Raw genomic sequence first — 20,269 nt, 5'->3', positions numbered from 1 at the left:
TTTAAGTACTTCTAATATGGCCAAGCCTGATAGTCACCTTTTACTATACTTTCAGTTTATGGACCTACATGATCAACATCGTATAAATGGCAACAAAAACTGCATCCGTCAAAAGAATGCGACTTTATACACATAGAGACGCTGCCTGAAATGTGTGCCTTGATGCTCTCTTGTAGTGCATTTTTTGGGATATTTTTATTTTTTTGTGAGTGAGAATGAGAATGGTCAAAATGATTGTCTCATTACTTCAATTAAAATATGTATTTAAACCACCTTAACAAAGCTTCTCCATTATGTATTTTGTGCACAATAACAGTCATAGGAGAAGAACCTTTTCCCAAATTAGAAAAAAAAACACCTATAGGAGTAAGTGTTGGGATAGTTGTGGTTTTGCTCATTATTTATTAGACATGTAGTGGATATTGATTTTTTAATTTCCCACAGCATAAGATGGGTGAGAACGTTACAATTCAACTTAGGCAATTCCAACATGGTAGGCTTGATCTTCACTTATTGACCTATGTGATTCAGATCTTACAGCTGTTAGTGTAAATTGTGTCTATGCGCAGAAACAACTCTTTATATACATGGGGACCCAACCTGCAATGAATCAGTTAATAACCATGGGAAGGCCCTTTGGTGACTTTCACCCCCTTTTTTTGACTACAGGAGGCCAAAATTATAAAACTTTTACAATTTTAGACACTTGAAAAAGAGTTGAGATAATGGTACTCTTATGCTTTGACTTTCATTATGTAACTTTTTGTTTGGGTTCATCCAGTATGTCAATGAAGACTGACACAGACATACCCAAAGGCTATATATTGAGCACACATGTTGATTACACAATAAGCTGACCACTGTGTCCATAGTGAAACACATTTTACTAAGGTGATTGTTGCTTAAACATTACACTTACAACCATATTTATTGTGAAGCGCAATACATTTATACTTGCCTCCTTTATGGGCTCCATCACCTGCAAAATCTTGACCCACAATATGGGTGTATACTTCCTTGAATCAACCACACCTTGCTTGTATAACCAAAAAATGTAGCCTTTTTTCTATACTATGTGGACCTATTAATTTAGTCAACTGAATTTTGATGTACCATTAAGTTGGTATATGGGAGGGACTTTTTTGATTTATATGTATATATAATTATGAACTAACTTTTAAATGATGTATCTGTTTATATTGAATATGTTTTGTTCTTATTGGTTAAGGAATGTGGGTCTAAATCAAAGATTATAACATTCAGGCTCTCATTAGATTTAGTGCTTAGGAAAGTTGTTTAAAATTGACTAAAGTGGCATTCCAGTTCTGTTGGGGCCTTTAACTTAATAATACGCCTTTTGTAAATACCAATCATTTATTTTAAACTGTATATACATATTGTGTTCATTTGGATTCTTTACAAAAAGGTCACTCTCTGTATGTTCTAATTGTTTATAGCTAGTAATTTTCAATGGAACGAAATGTGTTGGGTGTTCTAAGAAACAAAATAACAAATAAAGACATTTTGTGGAAACATAGTGAGAACTATTGTGCTTATATCTATAACAAGGAATTGGGTGTCCTCCGGCTTAGAACTGTCTTAGAGACATGAAGAGATACTCAGAGCATAGCCTAAACTTGTTTTCATAAGGATCTCATGTACATAGACGCTAGATGGTCAAAGGAGGAGTTACACACAGATCACTACACTCAACACTACTCACATAGGTCATACCACAGACACACACCACTCCAGTCACACATATAGGTCCACCAGTAAATTCTCTGTCCTCATGACACTTATGCTCTATACAAAGGCCAGACAACACAACAAAAGGAAGTTATCTAGTGATTTATGAAAGAACCCGATCATGAAACATACCAGACTTTGTGGGTGAGTGTCTTGCTTCCTATACAACTTCTACCAGATAGTCAAAATAATAAAACAACATACATCAGTGAAGGAAGGAATTGTCATGCATAAACCAGTAGTGGGAATTTGCTATCTGTACTGTAAGTCTCCTTTTGCTTGTTAAAGAAATTTTTTAGATCATTCATCCATCTCACGCTGCTCACAACAAAAATTACACCTGGCATGTATGTATATTTTTGTGTATGGGAAATGAAGGTCTGACATTGCACCAATATGCAGTCAATGGGGACTTTATGTAGCATGTGGCTGAAGTATTTAGGCTCTGGGGCAGTCAGAATTTAGTAAAACCTACAAATCCCAGACACTTCTAAAAAGAAGGGACTCAGGGGAGTCTGGTGTAGCATGTCCTTGCATAGATCAGTGAATGTTTTTTTTAATCCAGATTGCACTTCAAATGTCTGGGTGAAAAAATAATGTTCCATACGTTTATGTGATAGAAAAACTCAACAACATACAAAGAATGAAAAAGTCTTACCAAAATGCATTTCCATACTGCTGATGAAAATGGTATCCCATGACTGAGTGGACCAAACCAGTAATCATGCGACAGCCACAATGATAATACATTGACTTCATACAGTCACATTTTCCATCTGTTTCTATCCGGTGTAAAAGGCCTAGCCACACAGGTGAGGTATCATTTTTTATATCTCCACCTTGCATTTGGAGGTCTTCCTGTTGCAGTGGTGATTCGCCCTGCCACACCTGTGAGACACTGTCTTCATCTAGAGAAGTGTGGGAATGCTGGGCGGTAGTACTTTTGTTGATTCCCCATAGATTCTGGACCCTTCCCTCTCAAAAATGTGAAAAACGTCTCTAATTTTAACCAACATTTGTTGTTTCAGGCCATTCTGGGTGAAAATAAGTGGCGGAATCCACGTAAGCCACACCAAACTGGACTCCCATGTCTGTCCAGTTTTCAGAATTGGCTGGGGCTGGCAAGTTTACATGGATGCCAGCCAACCCTGGGCCCAAATACCGGAGTTTCACACATAGCCAGTAAGATTGAAATTCCAATGCAACATTTAAGTGTCTTCAAGTGGGGAGCTGATGCAATTAAGAGAAATTCGAGAACAAAGAATAGTAGAACTATGTCTACCATTGTAATTCTAATAATTGTATTCACTGATTTCTATAAATGATCAATAACCGGGCACTCACTAATTCCAATCTCTTTATGCCTTTGGATTTTAATATATGGGCGGAGGATATGTAGAAGTGGGATATCTTATCTGTCTCACTGGTGCAAGGACACCCTTAGTCTATGGGTTCAGAATATGAGGATCGACACTAGAGTGGAACAAAACACAAGTTTATTATATCTCATGAGATTGGCTCTGTCATACAGACACTACAAGTGCCTAAGAGGGAATGAACTAGAACAGTTTCAAACCAGCCTTTTATACATTTTGGGTACCAAAGGAATTCACCAAAAACTCCTTTGTCATGGTTACATCACACTTTACATAACTCTCTTATGGCATGTTTATATAAAGCTTACACAACCCCCGCCAAAATGCTTACATGCTGAACTGTGGAATCCTGATAAACCCCTACCCATGTCATCTTTGTAGATAGGCAAGGGAGGTTACAGGCGTTGGTGGGCTAATAGATTAGACATCTGTGCACTTTGGCCCTTCGGCAGGGCAGAACTCCTTACTGTGGCACGCAAGTATTATCAGTACAACCAGCTCTCAGTGAACATGTAACTTCTGACTTTATGAAAGTTCCCGCAAAAACACAAAAATGGGGGCTGGTAGACAAAATGGAAGAGGAGTAGAGGCTAACTTCGCAAAATACATTTTTTACCGTTCAACATGTAGATCAGTCACCCAGTGTAGAGCACTCCTAGGCCTATGTGATACTATAGGATGGGAACAGCAGTTAAATGGGTCTACACACCAAGGTGGACATACCCTTGATTTGATTTTTGCACCTGCAGATCAGATAATGGTAGAAGATCTAATTCCATTTAGCTGCTCTGATCATGTGTTAGTTGCCTTTGAAATACAGGAACTCATGATGGTGAGGAAAGAAAAAATGGGCAAGAAGAAAATCTAAGGAAAGGCCTGGTATAAATTAAGGAAGTCCGAGGGAATAGAATTATTTGACACTAAAATTGTTTTTAAAATGATACGACAGTGGATGTGAATTATGGTTGCTTTCAGGACTCTATCAAAGGCACCTAGATAAGATGATACCAATAAAAATCTAACACAGCGACATAAGCCATCAGCACTTTTGTTTATGGAAACCTTGAAAACAATTCAATGAAATTGTAGGATATTGCAGAGGCAATGGTGAACGGCATATTTAGAAAAGTGCAAAAACAACAGTTGATGGACAGAATGCAGAACAATGTCATACATTCACCCCAGTACAGAGATCTGGGCCTAAATCCATCGTTTTTTTGCTCACCATGCCATTCCAGTTTGAACCCAGCCATATGCAAATCAGTCTTGACCCTGTGCCTCATGGGAACAGTCCAGCCCAAACTGCCAAGCCAGGTCCTCCCTGGACTGGAAACAAGCATCCTAGGACCGGTTTTGGGGTTTCACCCCTCTTCAGGCAGGATAGCTTGATTCCAGTGGCATGGAGAGCACGGGACCTACGTCTAGGCATACCTGTCCCACTCGGGGTGACAAATGCAAAAACAACAGTTGATGGGAAGAGTGCAGAACAATGTCATACATTCACCCCAGTACAGAGATCTGGGCCTAAATCCATCGTTTTTTTGCTCACCATGCCATTCCAGTTTGAACCCAGCCATATGCAAATCAGTCTTGACTCTGTACCTCATGGGAACAGTCCGGCCCGAACTGCCAAGCCAGGTCCTGCCTGGACTAGAAACAAGCCTCCTAGGACCGGTTTCGGTGTTTCACCCCTCTTCAGCCAGAATAGCTTGATTCCAGTGGCATGGAGAGCACAGGACCTACGTCTAGGCATACCCGTCCCACTCGGGGTGACAAATGCAAAAACAACAGTTGATGGACAGAATGCAGAACAATGTCATACATTCACCCCAGTACAGAGATCTGGGCCTAAATCCATCGTTTTTTTGCTCACCATGCCATTCCAGTTGGAACCCAGCCATATACAAATCAGTCTTGACCCTGTGCGTCATGGGAACAGTCCAGCCCGAACTGCCAAGCCAGGTCCATCATCTTGTGTGTTTTGCTGTTTACCCTATGTGGGAAGGGTATGCCCAGACGTGGGTCCCGTGCTCACTACGCCACTGAAGTCAAGCTATCCTGGCTGAACAGGGGTGAAACCCCGAAACCGGTCCTAGGATGATTGATTCCGGTCCAGGAAAGACATGGCTTGGCAGTTCAGGCTGGACTGTTCCCACGAGGCACAGGGTCAAGACTGATTTGCATATGGCCATGTCTTAACTGGGGTGGCGTGGTGAGCAAAATAACGATGGATTAAACCCAGATCTGTGACTGGGGGTGAATGTTTTGCCAATGTGCAACATTCCGTCCATCATCTTGTGTGTTTTGCTATTCGCCCTATGTGGGAAGGGTATGCCCAGACGTGGGTCCCGTGCTCACTACGCCACTGGAGTCAAGCTATCCTGGCTGAAGAGGGGTGAAACCCCGAAACCGGTCCTAGGATGCTTGATTCCGGTCCAGGAAAGACATGGCTTAGCAGTTCGGGCTGAACTGTTCCCATGAGGCACAGGGTCAAGACTGATTTGCATATGGCCATGTCTTAACTGGGGTGGCGTGGTGAGCAAAATAACGATGGATTAAACCCAGATCTGTGACTGGGGGTGAATGTTTTGCCAATGTGCAACATTCCGTCCATCATCTTGTGTGAAAGGCATATTTAGAACAGATAAAACAGTACTAGAAAATGTACTAAATAACTATAAAAATGAAGTTATGAAAGCTTAAGCAAACTATTATACAAAAACAATCGTAGAAGGTACAAATAAAACAAGGAAGGTATTCAGTATATTGAGAGTCCTCACAAATCCAGCATGCACTAAACAAAATGTGACACTCTCGCAACAACTGTGCGACAATTTGGCAGAGTGCTTTGGAAAAATGTGTAACTAATCCTAGAGGATATAAGTAAAGAAACCTTGGCAGAGGATCTACCCACAACTCTGGGTAGTCCTAGCAGATCCCAAGTAGATGTGATCAGTACAAGATTATAAAATATAAGAACTATGGAAGAGGAAGAGTTTAAAGCACTGGCCCTCACTATCTCGTCAGGGTCCATACCTAATCCAATTCCACCAAGTATGTGGAAGGAAAGGGCAGATGAATTATATACAAACTTAGTAAAGTTCTGCAATCAATCCATGTCAACAAGAGAAGTACCAAATGTGTGGAAGAAAGCCCTAGTTACCCCACTGCCAAAGAAGCTAACAGCGGACCTAAATAATTCTAGCAAATATCGACCAATTTCGCAACTTTCCTCTCTTGGATTCTTAGAATCTTGTAAAAATTTGTTAGCAAAAAATTGGCAAGTTATTTTGAGGAACACAGTTTCCTAGAAAATGAACAAACAGGTTACATACCAGCCCACAGGACAGAATCAACTTTGATACTGGCTTTAGACGGGCTAAGGATGATGGTTGACAGTGGTCAAACAGCAGTGTTGCTTTTACTAGATCTAGCAACCACGTTTGACAGTGTCAACCATCAGATATTGATTGGAAGACTGCAGGAGATTGGTGTAGGAAGACTGCTACTGGAGTGGATCAAATCCTACCTGTCAGACAGGACCCAGGCTATCTCACTCCCCTTTCCTATCAAAGTTCAAAAGAATAGAACATGAGGTTCCTCAGGGGTCAGCACTGAGCCTGATCCTTTTCAATATTTATCTACTTCCATTTTTGTCCCTCATCAGATCTCATGGAATTTCTTTTGTCAACTACACAGACAACACCCAGCTTATCCTGGCATTGGAGAAAAATAGTTAGAGTGCTGTAGAAGTACTCCATTACTGTCTAAAAGAAATGGCATGTTGGCTGAAAACACACTTTTCACATTTTAATGGTGGGAAAAATGAATTTTTGTGTTGCTCTCACACAAAAGATACACACCAACTACCAATGGACTTTTGGTCCTGTTACAGCACAGATAACCTTACGGTATCACCGGTTGGGCAAAATCAGGGATTTCAAGCTCTCTGTGGAACCCCACAATAACAAAGTGGCAGCCACATGTTTTGGATTGATTCAAAACCTTAGAAAAAAATGTCTCTTTTCTTCTGCAGCCAGCTAGAAAGTTGATAGTACAATGCACTTTGTTGAGCAGAATTGATTACTGCAATACTCTGTTGCTGGAGGCACCAGATTATCTCATCAAGAGGCTGTTAAGGGTACAAACTGCAGCAGCAAAACAGGCGCTGAATAAATCAAGGTATGACTCTTCCTCAAACGCCTTAAGAGAGCTGCACTGGGTCACAGTAAAGGAGAGAATAATCTATAAATCTATGTACCTGGTATATAAGCCAGTTAAAAGAACAGAACCTGTGCTACCTCAATGGAAATGCAAACAATGCAAGCCACAGAGGACCCTCCAGTCATCCTCCGCCAATCTGATATGTGTTCTGAAATTTACAAAAGTACGGTCTGGTCGAAGGACTTTTCAAGTAAGGGCAGCCCACATGTGGAATAAGTAACCTGTTTAAGGAAAATCTTAAAAACCTGCCTCTTTCCAAAAAAGGACTAATTTGGTCTCGGGCCTAGGAAGCTGTTGCAGAAGCAGGGTTATCATTGGGTTTTAGTGTCTTTTACCTGTATAGGACATCGCCAAGATACCTATCAGGTGAACGTTTTGCTTTATAAGTGTATATTATTATTTATTATTATTAACTATTGGATTTCTTAGTGCAATATGCAACTGTTCTTAACAGCAGCATGACAACCTCTGTTATACAGCTTACTGTTGTCAAATGCCAATAAATACACTGTTAAATAACATTATTGGATTTCAACCCATTTGAGCTTCCAAATGTAAGTTATTGTGGAGGAAAGGACACCTTTTGCAAAATGCCCTCTGAATCACTTAACATTGTGGATATCCCCAAATTCAGAGTCGAACAAATAACTAGCATTGCTACTCTCAAATTCTTCAGCACATTTGAAAAAAATATAGCTTTCCTTCATACCCCTCATTGGCTCTAGATATCTTGGGCCATATGTAGGTAGCCTCACATTTACCGATTCATAAATACCGAATTTTACCGATTCGGTATTTATGAATCGGTAAATGTGATGTAGGTAATGATTCGGTAAAGATTACCGAATCGGAAAAATTCGGTAATTATGAATCGGTATTTACCGATTCGGTAATGAGGCATACCTTCCCATTGATTCCTATGGGCCTGGAGGCCCATAGGAATCAATGGGAAGGTATGCCTCATTACCGATTCGGTAAATACCGATTCGGTAATGGGGGGAGCATATACAAGGGTGGCAGGGTGTCACATTGACACCCTGTTGCACCCCTGAATCTTGCATGTGTGCACATGTGGTGCACATACATGCCCTAAGGGCATGTATGTCTGCCACATCGCACTCTTAAATCTGCAAAATATTGCTGTTTGCAAGGTATTCGTTATTTATCACCAACCTGTATTTGGTGGTAAATAACGAATTCTTAATACTAATTTTCACTCTGTAGAGTGCTCCCTACATTGCATTTCTGGATTCGGTATTTACCGAATCGGTATTTTACCGATTTCTTAATTTCCGATTCGGTAAATACCGAATCCAGAAATCAGCCCCCTACATCGCAAATGCCTAAATACCGGTCGGTAACGGGATATTTACCGAATTTCGGCCGTTACCGACCGGTATTTGGCTTCCTACATGAGGCCCCTTGTGTTTTCAGACAACCAACATACACTGTAAATCCCTGCAACCAGTAGAAACTGACAGGCGTTAACAGTATGTTACGTTTGAAAATCGATCATCAAGGTAAAATATAACAGATGGAAACATTGTATTACTTACTTTAACTGACTTTTGATTAGAATGATTAGTTTCTTAGGGTAAACTATGAGTGGAATCACAGATGACACCTTGCTAAATTCAGAATTTTGTCTAACTTCCAGAAATTTACAGCTCTCAATGTTGACTCATAGGTTTTATACCTCTTTTCCACCACAAACTACAAGTCTGTACAAACTGATAAGAAATATTTACCAACGTTTAGAAAATTGCAAGATATAAGGTGTAAAGAATTGATGTTTTACAACCATGCCTGTTACACCAAATATTTTGTTGATGCCATTACAAAAGAAACATACACTTTCTTGCACAGTACTTATTGTTCCAATTATGTAAAGTAAATTACAACATTTGGGCATTTAATCTCTTCCCTTCAAGGGAATCCACAAACAGAGCATACCTTTACAACTCCCATGATAGGGAAAAAAGGATGTAAGTTTGACTAGGATTCCTTTTGTACAAAATAGTTATGAAGGCTTTAGTGAAAACTGCCACAAAGTTCGGACAAAAGGGATCAGCATGAAGAGGGGGGTGACGTCTCAAGAGTTTTAAAAAGTGTTCATTCTGCTAGAAACCTGATGTCAGAGAATTTAGACCTTAGTCTCAACTTCATCATTCCCTACTTCTCCCTCTCTGCCACTCCTTGACAAGAGAGATGTATGTACTAATTCAATATTATTTTGATAAATTAGGGGATAGCAGTGAATTAGTCCCACTTTGTATAGAAACAACACATGTAGCAAAGAGAACAGAAACATTTGATGCAAAAAAGTGGTTACTTTAGTTTATGTTTAATAAGGACCTTTCAAGAATAGTAACATACAAAACATTTTGAATGTAGACATACAAAGTTTTTAATTTACTATACAAATATTATAAGGCTCGTAAAAGGGACATTTTAAACCATTTAAATAAACATTATAATTTAGTTTCTTCTGGAGCTGCTTTTACAAATATTAGACCAGCTACAAAAAAGTCCAAATACATAACATATTACAGTACATGTCAAGCACAAATGTAAATACACAATACTATTCCCACATGTTCTTCCAATTCTATTCAGCACTGAAGAAAACAACAATTTCTGATTGGGTACACACTGTATGCTTTTGCAAACAAATACAGAATGAACTAGAAGGTCGAAGTGAGTTTGTTTTCTTAACCAGGAATGTTTCAAGGATTCTGATCATAATGATGCAAAACTTTCACAACTATGAGCTCAAGCCTTCCCATGCACGAGGGCTTCATAAACAATATAGTATCTTGCATTCATAAGGGGTCATAATATGCTACTATCCTGCAGTGATTTCTAATGATTGCTTACGTGTGTCCTAGATTGTCTGGTTGTTAAATTTCTTGCAGTTTTGGATGTCTGATACTAAAAAAAACATTTTGGGCCCGATTCACAAAAATCTGAGACAAAAACCTAACTTTATGACTTTAGGCATTCACAAAGGGCATTTAGGAGTAGTAAAGTTAGGATTCCTCACTTTACTACTCCTAAATGCCCTTTGTTAATACCGAAAGTCGTAAAGTTAGGATTTTGTCTCAGATTACTTTTGTGAATCGGGCCTGTAAAGTGTAAATGTTAATGGTAGAGCAAATAAAATGACACAATCTTCAAATTGTCTGAGAAAGAATTTAAAAACATCCAACTGGAGCTGGGGTGGAATCAACTGTGGATGGAAGATTCAATTTGAATTTTAAATTTAACGATGCTCAAACCACTTTGCCACTAATCTTCCTCACTAGATGACAGCTCTCCCTCTGTAGGTGTCACCCTTCCCTCACTAGACCATATGCCGTCATCAGTTGACACCCTCCACCATGCTACACTGAACTCCCTCCATACACCACACCACCCCCATCCCAACAGACCACATCCCCTTTACGGACAAAAAACCTCGTAATTCACTATTTTTAACCAGACCTCTATTCCCTTAGAAGTTTACAACTTTCATGTATTCCACTGATTCCTTGACTAAATGAATGGCAATCAACATTCATCAACTTCTGTTGTAGGTGATCCATTATATCCTAAAATATGATCTGCATCAGTTTAGTAGTGCACCTCCCATGCAGGTTACTCAAAAAATGATCAATATAGTGTGGATTGGACGATGACATAGTTTTCAGTATGAAAACATAAATCAAAAGTGGTAATAATGTTGACATCACCAGTGGCAAGAGTTCCTTGCTCTATTTGTGTTGAGGTAGGATACTATTCATCTTGCAAGGCTGTTCCTGAGCTCCTCATTGATATATTGTGTAAAATTGATACTTTGTTTGAACTTTACGAAATATAGCTGTGCATTTTAAGTTTAGGAATTCATCATTGCCAGATACAGTAATACAGTGAAGGTATTTGTAATATTTGTTACAAGTCTATTATACATCCTATACATTCTGTCCCAGGGTTATTGTGCCTGACAATTACGGCTTCCAGCACTTGAAATGTACTGTTTCCAAAAAACGCCTTACAAAATCTTCCTACAGGCATTTGTGAGTATGTGAAGTTCTGCTAGTGTAGTACTACTTTTCATACTCTTAGATGCCTTTGTGAATTGGCCCCAAAACGTCTAAAATCCGAATAAGATGGGAATATTCACGGAATATTCATACAAAATTCATACAAATAGAAAGGAATGTGCCCTCTTTTCACTTTTACTACTAGGTGATTGGACATTTTGGGGGCTAATTCAGAAAGACATTTGTGAGTGTATGAAGTAGTAAAGCCAACTAAACTTCTCTCTGACTTACAAAGAAACTTGACTCCATGCTTTATAGTAGAAAAGGAAAACACATTTCTTTTAATAAAATGTGAGCTTTAAACTTGTTTAAAAAACCAAGTAAAACTTAAAAGTAATGAAACAAGTTGTATTTCAATTAATGCTTCAATGAATTGGGCAATAAAAAAATACAAAATTATGCAGCAAGGTTATCTAAATGATGCCCATAAAATGCAAACTATGCAGCACAACATTTTGGTGAAATCTCTAAATTATGTTGAAAATTATGTGCCAATGTAATAGACCCAGAATTAAGCAGTAAACCCTACAGCCAGAGAATTTGCATAAATCCACTGACCATCACCACTGCCATTTTCTTCAAGAAAAGTAAACAAAATATTTACTTTTCACGAACAAATTTTTGCTAATTCAATGGGTGAATGGTGAGAGGATGTATGTGACTCCTTGGATGCAGTTATAAATTATATATATATGTGACCATGCCCCAGAGAGAGGTCAAAACGCGTCTGTTTTTTGTGCCATTTACCGCTAACGTATTCACCGCAGCAGTTAGAGTGCCTCATTCTTTCCCGCCGAAGCCTTGTGGTTGGGAATTCCGGTGCGATATATATATATAAATATATATCCTTTGCCACTTCCGGTTACCATTTAATCGCCCGAAAAACGACACCGCAAATCGAAGGGAGTGTTCCAAGTATTTATTCTGTTAGAAAGGCTGCTACGCGTTTCAGCAGGATCCCCTGCCTTGCTCACACTATATATATATCATCATCATCATCATGTACAATTGCTTTTTAAACCATAATGTTTTGCGATCACGAGTTCTGTACCTACCTACATTTCCAAGAGTGTGGCAATCATTCTGTCATCAATACTACTTTCCAAACCCAAAAGGTGCGTTGTTGCTTAAGTCTTGGATTTTTACAGTCTATTTAGCTTTTTCTCTCTGTAATAAAATCTATAGAATATACTTATAAGGGTGATAAAAATATACAAAAAAGCATTTGATAATACTGTATGTCTGACTATCATGGTAGGACCTTATTCTGGTGTGTTTAGGAATGCAGATGGGATTCTGGGATCAGAAATACTGCAATATTCCTTTGTGCCTTGTGTCCCTGTTGTGCCCATCAGTTTCTCCCTTGCACTCACTCTACAGTAGGTCTTATATCATGTATAATCTAATTTCTTATTCTTTCTTATTTTATGTTATGCAGATTTGTAGAGCACATTATCACCCGGGAGAACATCCTTGCCCTGACTCTTCTTTTACCTCTTGCCCTCTTGTCTACTTATATCTCTTTCCCTCCATCGCCTTTTCACCCCACTCCTTCCTGTTATTGTCTTTCTCACTCTCCCTTTTTTTTCCCTTCAAACGGTCAGTCGTGTTTATTTTATCCTCACTCTCTTCTGTACCTGGGCACACTTCCTCACTCTTCACTGTCTTCTTCTAGTCCCATGTGTTTTTTCCTCGTGAACCCCTCTAATCCCGCTCCATACCCCTTCTTGCATGCTATGTCCCGGGGGTCTGTAACCCACCTCACTCACAGATATAAGAGTTTAAGTCCCCTTCACACTCTGCCCGTATTTCTGTACTTAGTCTCACGTACTGTGCCCCGAGCTTCTCCCTCTGTACCCTTATCACCTGGGGGCTATACCCCTCCTCACTATCAGTCTCCTGATACCTGCTGCCACTCCTTCCTTTGTTTTCACTCTCGGTCCTGTCTTTATATTTCATGGTTCTTCTAACGCGCCAACAAGCTTCAGTTGGGTGCTTCAAGGTGATTTGCTAATGTGTCACCTATAGTGGGCTGGGAATTGGAATGAATGACATGTCAATACTATGGATTTGCTTACATGGATAGTTTGCACTGCTTGCCTGCACCTGAGTATCCCATGTACTACAGAGATCCATCCCAGGCCCATCATGTGTTTCTGTCTTCAGCTTGGGCCGATGAGCTGCTGCACTTTTTCAAAAGCTGGAAATCTACTCCTAAATATGGAGTAGATTTACCACATCCCAGGAGTACTCCTGGAAATCTATGACAGTTGCAGATTTCCAAGAGTACTGCACCCCCACTTCTATACTTTGTCACACAGGCTGTCAAACGCCTAGGACAGAAGTGTTTACTTACACACACAAAAAGTGATAGACAGAATGCTTGAATTATTCTTAAGTACTGGTGATTGCTCTGAGAAACTTCCCATTATGTTTTTATTCCCTTTGCAACTACGGTCAGCGACCGACCATATGCGCATCATTAATGCACCCACCATAAAAAGGGCAGTTAATCCAAACTCCAAAGACATACCCCCTGCGAATGAAAACACAAGAAATGCCACACATCCTTCAGTCATGTTCAGCCATAGCATGGAATGAAAATACGAGTCCCTGTGGTGTATCGATCTACCGGTACCGTGCCCAATCAGACCCCTGGCACCTGGGGCTAATCACAGACAAACGTGGCGGATGGGCATGCTTTAATTATTCTTAACAGCTGGCACCTGCTCAAAACAGCATTCCTTTACATCTGTTTTTGCTCCCTGTGCCATTATGGACAGTGACCAGCCATATGCAAACACCTTTTTCCTCCGTCACAATGAAACGGTGACCAAAGCAGTTGTAGTGGTTAAGATTAAATCAAACACGTCCACTTATCACTTGTTACTTTTCTGAGAAAATGTACATTTAAATATAGATGCAATGATTCTATCATCTCCAAAGGAGAAACCCTTTCTCCACATACCCAGGAAATTTGGAAGTGTTCGTGTGCTCTTTCCCAATCACACAATGAAGACAGATTTATTTCATCCAGGGTGGAAATGGCCATGACAAATATTTGTGCACGCACACACACATTTAGGGGGTTGTTGGTTTTCCAGGGAATCTCCTAAAACGCTCTTCTATCTAGTCCATAATCCTTACCTTACAATTCATGGAGACGGGAAATACTGTAGTGCCTAATGGTGACTTTTCCATTTTTGTAAGTGTACTTTCCAATCCTAAAATTACTCATATGCTTATCCTGTGACTCGGGATGCAGCATTTGTTACTGTAAATGTTGTTTTCACGCACCACTAAACCTCTGTGAATTGGGCCCTCTGTTTTCTTTGCTCCAGTACTCCCTCTCGCCTTCTGTGCCTCTCAGTCTATGCTCAAGGTGTTCTCTATCACCATATGTGCTTCCCTAGACACTCACTCTATCCCTTGTGCTTCTGTGCTCCACAAAACTCCTTACGCAATGTGTTTCTAAACCTCAGCCTTATTCTCTGCCCAGTTTCTGTCCCCCCTGTTTGTGCCAAGTGCCTATGGACCCTTCACTGTGCCCAGCACACTTCCGTACCCCAAGCACTTTCCAACTGTACTCTCCTGTCCTTTGGACACCTTCTGTGTCCTATGTTGTTCTGCACTCCCTCATTCTCTGATCCATGTTCCACTGTGCCCTATCTTTTACTCTGTTCTATATGTTCTGGCTTCCATAGTGCTTTTTCAACTGGCTGTATGTGTTAGTGATCTTGCTCATGCCTCAACAGAGAATCTTGCACATGAATGATCTAGTTTCAGTTCTAAACCGGACCTGCCTTGTTCATGTGTAAGATCCCTCAGGGTAAGTGGACACTAAGGGTCTAATTACGACTCTTGGTGGAGCAGTGGTGCAGGGGTGAGAACCACCACGCCACTGCTCTGCCGAAGGTTGCTGCCACCCGCCTGCCAGATTACAACTAATTTTGTGGTCGGGCAGGCGGGTGCCGTGGCGGTCCTGTTGGGGCGCATCTTTCAGAGTTGGCGGTGCCTTTGAAAGAGGCACAGCAATGGGAATGCCACACAGCGGTCCTGCACAGCATGTACTCAAATGTCCATGCCGTGCAGGAAGCAGAGTGCATGCACACAGGGGGGACATGTTGTGTCCTCCTGCATGTATCCCTAGGGTGAGGGGCTATGTTTCAGCACCGCCAGCCTTTACATTGAGGAAAGACCTCAATGAAACCGCTGGCGGTACTGAAACTGGTATTATGCATGGCAGTGCCACAGCGGCACCACCTGCATATTAAATAGCCTCTGACCGCCGCGCCACCACCAGGCAACGGTGGTTCCATGGCAGAGCTGGCGGTCCAATGATGGGCCGACCGCCCAAGTCGTAATAGGGTGGTTGGACCGCCACTGCTGTAACACCATAGGTCTGGCGGTCCTCGGACCACCAGACTCCTAATTCAGCCATAAGTGTGGACAGAGTATGTGGAATGAAGCTGCTGCACTGCTTCAGTGACTCTGTGGATATTCTGGTGAACACAGTGTTCACTTAGTGTACTGTGTAGTTAGGAAGACCAATGTATGATTGGAAAGGGTAGCAGATGTGACCACTACCTATGCTGATACTTACTGTATACCTGGCTGGCACCTGTATAGACAGGCATAGTGACAGCGAATGCCATGGAGAGTACATCTGTGTTTGTATCCTTTTGAACTGGAGATGCACATGCGAATACACTTGCCTAGCCTGGTACAATGGCCAGCACCCTCTTCATGCAAAAGGTTCTCGGCACTCCTCCATCTGTACAGGTGAACCTATGCCCTCCATGGTGCTCCTTGTGAAAAGGGCATGCACCTTTTACACTATTATTTTTGAGTTGTGCAGTGTATGCTATGATGTGAGAGCTAGATGATCTGATAAGTCAAACATGCACATTCCTGATTGTGTGCTTCGTATATAAAACGTATGTAAGTTAAAAGAGCATTTGCTGATTACACAGTAGCATGTCATGCTCATCTATAAAGCCTGTAGCCAGTGATTGCACTGTTCAGGCTGCAGCCCTCAAGAGATAAGGAGGCTCATAAGCATGGACCCTGTTACACCGTGGTAGACCCACCAAGGCCATCGAGGGTGGAGCGGTCGAGCTGGGACAATGCCCTACGTCCCTCTCCTCGAGGATTCCATCCCCCTGCACCCCTGAGAACATACAATGTTGTATCTGCACTTAGGCAGTTCCTGAAAGCCAGCCAGGATGGACAGTCTTCTGCACAGGCCCAGAGGAGGGGTCCCAAATAATGAGACCATGCTCAGAGGATGCACAGAGCCGCCACCCATGAGCTGGTAAAAACATGATCACTGAATAAGCCCCCTTTAACTAGCCACTTTATTGGGACATGTCATTCAAATCATTCTGGCAGAGGGTAAGGTACTTTAACCCTCCTCCCCTTCCACATCTCACTGTGGTAAATGTTTGACTGCAATGAAATGTGTTTCTTAAAAAAAGGACTATCCAGCATGCCCACAAAATACCCACTTCTTTTGGAACAAGGGTCTGGATAAATGTCAGCGGTAAACTCTTCCATCTACCTGCAAAAGTGCAATCATTCATAGTATGAGGCGTTCTGAGACTGCCAACCAACAACCTGGAGATCATGAGGAGTAAAAACAACCCTCCCAATGTGGGCAACCTCTAGCTTAAGAGCTGCATTCAAATGTTGGTATTTAGGATTTGTTCATGATAAAAACTACCCCATGGCAATTTTCATATTGCTGCCACATGGCATATCATTGCAACCCCTTCCTTAAATCCTATATGCACGGCTAGATCAAAGCAGTGATTTTCATTGAGTATCAGCGATGAATCAATATCACTAATCACAGTTAATGAACGGTGAATATGACATGTAAATAGAGCACAATGCAGTATACAAAAAAACTTTGTACAATAATATTGCATGGCAAGAGGCTGAAATGGTCAGTATCTATCGGGAACAATGTTAACAATCTTACTTAATTGTGCGAAAATAGTTTCCCTACTTTTTGATATTAAAACAACTGTTCCTGGACAGTTAATGGGGACTCTAAGGTGCCTCTGGCTGAAAGGGAAGGGAAGGGAAGGGACAGGACCTGGTCTTCTGTACTGGGAAGCAAAAGGAGAGACAGACAACGAAAGAAGAAAACAGTCTTTTGCACGAGGATTCCTGCTGCCTGAAAGAAATGTAAATGTGTGCAATTGGTTAAACAGCAAATCTAAGGGCTACTTGGGAGCCATTATGTGGCCCTAATTGATGCAGTCATTTGAGGCTTCTAGGTGAGAAAGATGTATTCTTATTCAGAGGTAAAGTAAGAGGTTATTAGATGAGTTCTGTAATGCCTCCCTAATGGAAATTTATTTTTTAAAAAAGGTTTGCCCTGGGTACAGTCCGATTGTGTATAATTAAAATATGTATTTTGAAAACACGTGTTATATCTTAAATACTAAGGCCCAAGTTAGATGGGTTACTCCGTCACAACGGTAACAGATATCCCATCCGCGGAATATAAATCCCTTAGGAGATAATGAGATTTAAATTTCAGTGGACGGCAGATCTATCACTGTGTTCACTTAGTAACCCATCCGTCAATATCTAAATTCAGCCCTAAATTTCACAGCACATTTTTCAACAGCCTGTGATATAGAGTATGTAACGTAATTTTAAAATAATGACTTGCACATTCAGACTGCTTTCATTCACAAGCTGGGACATCGTAGCACTTTAAATACAGATCACTGTTTTCCAGTGCACCAACCAGGATCCAGTTTTGTGACTGTCTGGTTATTCACACAGACATCTGTACTGATTGCATTAACCCATTGAGCTTTCATAACCTAAGAGTGCATTTCCCACCATTTCACTTGCATTTATTTTTATGCTAAGGTGTACAGGTTGTATTTTATATCTATTTACCTGAAGGTGAAAAGCCAACAAAATAGTTGCAGAACATTTTGTCCCTTTTAGCGCTGTAGATTATTAAAAGCATCTGCCATTTTGGGACAGGGAGAAAAAAAAAGCGGGCCTTGTGCTTTTTGATCTGACGCCATTTTCTACGCATGTGGTATCCGTGTTTCAAATTTAATACATCTTAAGAATGTGAAAAGGTAATTAGAGGTGATTAGGCCTCTGGGTTTATTTCCTGCTCTAGTGAACACCAACAATAAACATGCACACAGAAAGATGTTGAGACCTTAGTACATCTTGAACTGTTTTTTCAGAGAAACATCATTTCATTTTTAATAATACAACAGACAAACTACCTACCGGGCCACGTGACCCCAAGCACATCCAAGTACGATAGTGAATACCTGCTACTCTAGGTACACGATCAGCTACTGGTATGCGTGTCTTCCTCCTTCTCATCTTTACATTATATGTACAGTAAATATACACAGTTTGAAGACAACCTCTTTCAGAGTATACTCCTGTCTTCTGCAGACTTCCGGCAGCACTGGCTGATATGTAGGCTGAATGAGAACAATTGGTGCTTGCAGTAAGTTCCTTGCCTTTGTGCCCTGTTGAAGGATAATTTCATCCTGACCTGTAATCTCTCCCGCTATATGCAAACCTGACAAGCTACCAAAGCAGAAAGTCACCTCGTATATTGGTATTACAAACTGAATGTATCACCAAAAGTTTAAAAAACATGTTAAAAAATCCTGGCATGCCCTTGTGCATTTTTTTATCTTACTCAATCTATACATTGAAATAATTTAAGAATTTTCATTTTTTCCCCAAAAATTTACCAAAAAGTTTTAAACAAATACAATAGTAAAAAAAAACACCAGCATAAACTTTGCTTGTATAGGCAGTGGTTAAGATCACACCTTCCTTTTTCAAACTTGATTGACGTTCCAAGTTGCCCTCTCGAAATATTTGAAGTTGAAATTCAGAGTCCTGTGAATGTAATGTTAAATCAAACCTACTTATACACAAGACAAAATGGCGACCTATTTACCGCCTCAACGGTTTACAGTAGAGAGAAGCCAAAACTTTAGAAAATTCACCTGCTTGCTTATGTACAGTTCATTTTGGAGTGAGCTGATCAATGGAAAAATGTGTGTTTAATTGTCAGTAGATGAGTTTGAAGGCTTTTATGTATGAATCACAAAAAGTACTGTACCGCGAAGAACCTTCTGGTTGCCTGGTAGGCCTTTCAGGAACCTGGCATGAGTGTAAAAATGCACCCGTTTTGGATAAAGCCCTCAGCCGTGTTGAAATGATTCTTTACGAGTTGCCCATCGTTTCGAAGATGAAGCTGAATTTGTAAGCCAGCCACTGCCTCAGGGGACAGTAGTACTCATTGTGAAACTGTTCAAATTCTGGGGTCTGGCGGATTTCATGAAGGAAGGAGACGTCAATGCCTGATTCTAGTAGAAGTAGAAGGAGTGGGAAGACCACTAGTACCAGCACCAGTGCCACAACGACGAGCCTTGAAAAGCTCCTCACAAAAGCATTCACTTGCATGTTTCCCAACAGAATGTCACAGCTCCAGGTGAGGGCTCTTCTCGCTTCCTTCATCTCTTCTTCTTCTGCAATCAAAAATGCATGTTCGTCTACTTCCAGCTCCTCAAAGGAGTCTGTGTCATCTCTTGCCGCTTCTCCGCGCATGGAACTTTCAAATAGCATGTCTATGCCCTCGTCAACAGGGGTGGGCAGGAGGCTAGCACTGGGGTTATAGACCAGTTCTGAGATGGTTAGGGGTTCCTCTGCAATCTTTTCTTCTTCTTCATTTTTAAGGTCTAACATCACCACCGACTCCTTGACTGGAGAATTAGCTGGCACTGGAGCTGAGCTCTCCTCCTGCTGGACAAGCAGTATACCTGAAAA

At 40.9% G+C, this 20,269-nt stretch overlaps 1 protein-coding gene across 1 annotated transcript in view; it reads right to left on the bottom strand.

Annotated features, from left to right (window-relative positions):
- Nucleotides 1-9,683: 9,683 nt before the first annotated feature.
- Nucleotides 9,684-20,269, bottom strand: part of FRMD3 (FERM domain containing 3) — a 638,046-nt gene continuing 627,460 nt past the window's right edge. Inside the window, exon 14 of the mRNA XM_085633170.1 lies at nucleotides 9,684-20,262. Coding sequence (XP_085489296.1) covers nucleotides 19,667-20,262 — 596 coding nt within the window. The 3' untranslated portion in view covers nucleotides 9,684-19,666. The remainder of the gene's footprint in view (nucleotides 20,263-20,269) is intronic.

The sequence above is a fragment of the Triturus cristatus genome, chromosome 2_1, assembly GCF_964204655.1.
Source record: "Triturus cristatus chromosome 2_1, aTriCri1.1, whole genome shotgun sequence".
In the NCBI taxonomy this organism is placed as follows: Eukaryota; Metazoa; Chordata; class Amphibia; order Caudata; family Salamandridae; genus Triturus; species Triturus cristatus.
Note: the sequence above shows the minus strand (reverse complement) of the source record. Positions and strands in the feature narration are given on the sequence as shown.